This window comes from Pyrgilauda ruficollis, unplaced genomic scaffold (assembly GCF_017590135.1).
Source record: "Pyrgilauda ruficollis isolate IOZ18807 unplaced genomic scaffold, ASM1759013v1 scaffold1556, whole genome shotgun sequence".
In the NCBI taxonomy this organism is placed as follows: Eukaryota; Metazoa; Chordata; class Aves; order Passeriformes; family Passeridae; genus Pyrgilauda; species Pyrgilauda ruficollis.
In genome coordinates, this window is record NW_024514277.1 from 1 (window position 1) to 5,062 (window position 5,062).

The window sequence follows — 5,062 nt, forward strand, 5'->3', positions numbered from 1 at the left end:
GTGCCCGGTCCGGTTCCGGTGCCCGGTTCCATCCCAGCCCCTCCGTCCCCTTCCCTTCCACCGCTGACCCCAAATCCCCGTTTCCGACGGGAATTCCGCCCCCCCCCCCCGCTGTAATTAGCGGTTAATTAGGTTAATTGTGCTGTGTCCCGCTCGCTCGGGCGGTGCGGTCCGGTCCGGTCCGGTTCGGTTCGGTTCGCGCTGCCCTCACTTCTCTCTCCGTCCCCTCCCGTTCTCCTCCCGTCCCTCCCCCACAGATCGCAAGAGAGAAATCACTGAGGGAGTTTTACAGAGTAGGCTGAGCAGGAATGTAGGCACTCACTCACCACCATTGCTAACTGGGGCTGGGGTCTCTCCATGTAAATTTACTGAAGCTCCCTGTTCTCAGAGCTGCTCTATAGGTCTCTGTAGCACCTGTTGTGTCATGATGGCACTCAGAGAAGCACAAACAACCCTTACATCGCGTTTTATACCTGAGGATGCCAAAAAGGAGAAGGTTCTTGGATGCTGGTGCTCACCAAGGCAAGGGCAAATGGTATCTAACACCACACAGCCCTGTTCCCAGCAGGTCTTCAGGTTGTTCAATGAGCACACTTGCCCACCTACACCCTGTTTTTCTCTTCTATGTCTACCAGTCTCAATCTAAAGCACAGGGATGAGGGCTGATTTTTAGATGAAGTCTTGGGACACACATGGCAAGAAATGCTTTGCTAATTCATAATAATTATCCAACTTTTTTTTTGTTTGGTTGGACAAAAACATCCTTTAATTTCCTTTTCAAACTCCTGTAACAATTAATTTTAGTGTTTGGTAACTATGGTTGGATTTTTCAGTTCAAAGTCACACTGACTTTCACACTGGAAGGGTTAACACAATTGCTTCAAATCAAAATATTTCATTTACAGTTAAAGGAAATACTTATTCATCTTTCAAGCTAACTTCTGTGGCTTCACAGAACTGCCAGAGAAACCCCCCAAAACAAGTCACCATGTCTCATGTCTCATAAGGTGACTCCAAACTGTTTGGACACCCTGGAATGACGTTGCTAAACCCCAGACGAGGATGTATCCCAGTAGGCACAAAAAAAATTGCTTACGGAAGGGAAGATTCAAATTTAGAGTGGCTGCCTATCTATAAATAGTCTGCAGAACTAAAATACATTCCAGTTCGGCTGGAAATGCCTTTTTGCCTCATACTCATCCCCCCCAGATTTCTGCTCCTTTTACAACATCCTGAAGAACTGCCGCGGCCACAACACGGAGCGCTCGGTGTTCAGCGAGCGCACCGAGGAGTCCTCGGCCGTGCAGTACTTCCAGGTGGGGGCTTCCCCCATCCCGGGGGGGCTTCGGGGGGGTGCTCCCCCTCCCGGGGGGGGCTCCCGGGGTGACGGCGCGTCCGTGTGTCCGGCAGTTCTACGGGTACCTGTCCCAGCAGCAGAACATGATGCAGGACTACGTGCGCACGGGGACGTACCAGCGGGCGATCCTGCAGAACCACAGCGACTTCAAGGACAAGGTCGGGGGGATTCGGCTCCTTTTGGGGGGATTCGGATCCTTTTGGGGGGAGTTCACCTCATTTTGGGGGAACCTGACTCATTCTGGGGGGGATTCAGCTCCTTTTGGGGGGGATTCAGCTCCTTTTGGGGGGAATTCAGCTCCTTTTGGGGGGATTCAGCTCATTTTGGGGGGATTCGGCTCCTTTTGGGGGGATTCACCTCATTTCGGGGGGATTCACCTCATTTTGGGGGAACCTGACTCATTCTGGGGGGGATTCAGCTCCTTTTGGGGGGAATTCAGCTCCTTTTGGGGGGATTCACCTCATTTCGGGGGGATTCACCTCATTTTGGGGGAACCTGACTCATTCTGGGGGGGATTCAGCTCCTTTTGGGGGGGATCCAGCTCCTTTGGGGGGGATTCAGCTCGTTTTGGGGAGAATCCAGCTTGTTTTGGGGGGCTTCATCTCATTTTGGGGGTTTTCAGCTCATTTTGGGGGGGTTCAGCTCGTTTTGAGGAGAATTCAGCTCGTTTTGGGGGGCTTCAGCTCGTTTTGAGGGGGTTCACCTCATTTTGGGGGAACCTGGCTCATTTTGGGAAGATCTGACGGGGTTTTTGTCGAGACTGGCGAGGTTTTAGGGGGGAAGCCTGGCTTGGGTTTGGGTGGGATCTGGTTGAGCTTTGGGGATACCTGGATGCATTTTTTGGGGAGATTTGGATGGATTTGGGGGAAATCTGGCTGGATTTTGGGGGAATCTTTCTGGATTTTGGGGGAAATCTGTCTGGATTTTGGGGGAAATCTGTTTGGATTTTGGGGGAATCTGTCTGGATTTTGCGGGAATGTGTCTGAATTTTGAGGGAAATCTGGCTGGATTTTGGGGGAAATCTGTCTGGATTTTGGGGGGAAATCTGTCTGGATTTTGGGGGAAATCTGGCTGGATTTTGGGGGTAAATCTTTCTGGATTTTGGGGGAAATCTGGCTGGATTTTGGGCAGGATGCAGCTTGGATTCAGGTGAGAATCCCAGCTGACCTTTTGGAGAACCTGCCCCGTTTTTTGGGAACCTTGGCTCACTTTTTGGGACAAACCAGCCTGATTCTGGGGACAAACCAGCCTGATTTTGGGGACACAGCAGCCTGATTTTGGGGACAAACCAGCCTGATTTGGGGGTCTGGCTCCAGCTCCAGCAGCACAGCTCCATCCCAGAGCTGGAAATTGGGATTTCCCCTGGTCCTGGGGGAGCGCGGGCCGGGGCAGGACGGGATCAGCGGGGCTTTGGGACCCTCCGGGAGCCCTGCTGGGGGCTCCGGGGGGGTCCCAGCTGCCCCCCTCCCCTCCCCAGATCGTGCTGGACGTGGGCTGCGGCTCGGGCATCCTCTCCTTCTTCGCGGCGCAGGCCGGGGCGCGCAAAATCTACGCGGTGGAAGCCAGCACCATGGCCCAGCACGCCGAGGTGAGCCGGCCCGGGGGGGGCTCCCCAGCACCTCGGGGGGCTCCATCCCGTGCCCTGACCCCCGTCCTCTGCCCCCACTTTTCCCCCAGGTGCTGGTGAAGAGCAACAACCTGACGGAGCGGATCGTGGTGATCCCGGGCAAGGTGGAGGAGGTGTCGCTGCCCGAGCAGGTGGACATCATCATCTCCGAGCCCATGGGCTACATGCTCTTCAACGAGCGCATGCTCGAGAGCTACCTGCACGCCAAGAAGTACCTGAAACCCAGTGGTGAGCGCCGCGGGGGGGTCCCCGGGGGGGTCCCCGGGGGTTCTGGGACCCCCCCCGGGCTCCAAGGCCGTGCCTTCCCCAGGGAATATGTTCCCCACGATCGGGGACGTGCACCTGGCGCCCTTCACGGACGAGCAGCTCTACATGGAGCAGTTCACCAAGGCCAACTTCTGGTGAGCCCGCCCGGGCCCTGCTCCCCTGCCCGGCTCCTGAGCCCAGTCCCTGTTCCTGTTCCCAGTCCCTGTTCCTGCTTCCAGTCCTGTTCCCAGTCCCTGTTCCTTTTCCCATTCCCAGTCCCAGTCCCCTTCCCAGCTCCTGTTCCCAGTCCCTGTTCCTGTTCCCACGCCGTCGGAGAACATGTGGAACACGGGCAGCACCTACAACATGAGCACGGGCATGGCCGTGGCTGGTGGGTGCTGGGGGGTCCCGAAGGGCTTGGGGAGGGGTCTCGAAGGGTTTTAGGGTTTGGGGAGGGGGTCACCCCTCGGTTTTTTGGGGGGGGGTTTTGACGCCCCCTCCCCACGCAGGGATGCCGGCGGCGTACGACCTGAGCAGCGTCATCGCCGGCGGCTCCAACGTGGGCCACAACAACCTGATCCCCCTAGGTGAGCTCGGGGGGCTTCCTGAGCTGGGTGGGGGTCTCCGGGTGTGGGTGGGGGTCTCAGGGTGTGGGTGAGGGTCTCAGGATGTGGGTGAGGGTCTCACAACCCCCCCTCCCCACCCACCCTTCAGCCAACACCGGCATCGTCAACCACACCCACTCCAGGATGGGCTCCATCATGAGCACGGGCATCGTGCAAGGTAAACCACGACCCCTCCCCTTTTAAAAAACCCCCCCCGAGACCCCCAGGCTGACACCCCCCTTGGGAAAACTGAGGCTGGAAGTTGAGAAAAATGGGGCTGGAATTTGGGAAGAACCAGTGCTCAAAGGTGGGAAACTGAGGCTGGAAGCTTGGAAAACTGGATGTGGAATTTGGGAGAAGTGGGGCTGGAATTTGGGCAATCCAAGCCATTCCCTCACTAACCATTCCCTGTTTTTGGAGCTAAACCCATAAATTCCTGCCCCAATCCCTGTCATTATCCAGTTCCCCCTCCCCATTCCCATTCCCAGTCCCCCTCCCCATTCCCATCCCCATTCCCATTCCCGTTCCCATCCCAGTCTGGCTCCCCCAGGTACCAGCCCTCCTTCCACGGCGTCGATCTCTCAGCGCTGCGCGGGGCGGCCGTGGACGAGTACTTCAGGCAGCCCGTGGTGGTGAGCGCCCCGGGGGGCTCCGGGGGGGCTTTGGGGGGGGCTCTGGGCCGGCCAGGAGGGTCCCAAGCCCACCAATCCCACCCCCCTTTTCCCAGGACACCTTCGACATCCGCATCTTGATGGCCAAATCCGTCAAATACACCGTCAACTTCTTGGAAGCCAAGGAGGGCGACTTGCACAGGTGAGGGCCGCCTGGAAGGGCCTGGGGAGGGGTCTTGGGGGTCTCCCGCCCCCCCCCAATAATTCCCTTTCTCCTCCAGGATAGAAATCCCCTTCAAATTCCACATGCTGCACTCGGGGCTGGTGCACGGCCTGGCCTTCTGGTTCGACGTGGCCTTCATCGGCTCCATGTAGGCGTCAGGGTGGGCTGGGGAGGGGTCCCGGGGGGGTGGGCAGGGCCGGGCCTGACCCCCCCCGCCCCCTGTGCCCCCCCAGAATGACGGTGTGGCTCTCGACGGCCCCCACGGAGCCGCTGACCCACTGGTACCAGGTGCGCTGCCTGTTCCAGTCGCCGCTCTTCGCCAAGGCCGGCGACACGCTCTCAGGGACCTGCCTGCTCATCGCCAACAAGAGGTGGGCGGGGGGCTGGGGGGTT

The 5,062-nt window shown here is 58.1% G+C and overlaps 2 protein-coding genes across 2 annotated transcripts; both read left to right on the top strand.

The window, feature by feature from the left end:
• Positions 1 to 1,166: 1,166 nt before the first annotated feature.
• Positions 1,167 to 5,040, top strand: LOC121350479 (histone-arginine methyltransferase CARM1; the record flags this gene model as incomplete). The annotated part of the gene is made up of 9 exons (XM_041461848.1): positions 1,167 to 1,316; positions 1,411 to 1,515; positions 2,835 to 2,945; positions 3,035 to 3,212; positions 3,295 to 3,385; positions 4,386 to 4,467; positions 4,563 to 4,648; positions 4,728 to 4,817; positions 4,903 to 5,040. Coding segments are annotated over 9 exons (1,031 nt in total), but the record flags the coding sequence as incomplete, so codon positions are not given.
• Positions 3,561 to 4,074, top strand: LOC121350480 (histone-arginine methyltransferase CARM1-like). Its single transcript, XM_041461849.1, has 3 exons — positions 3,561 to 3,621; positions 3,740 to 3,817; positions 3,945 to 4,074. Exons 1-3 carry the CDS (start codon positions 3,570 to 3,572, stop codon positions 4,037 to 4,039), a joined length of 225 nt encoding a protein of 74 aa, XP_041317783.1. The 5' UTR covers positions 3,561 to 3,569; the 3' UTR covers positions 4,040 to 4,074.
• Positions 5,041 to 5,062: the final 22 nt, after the last annotated feature.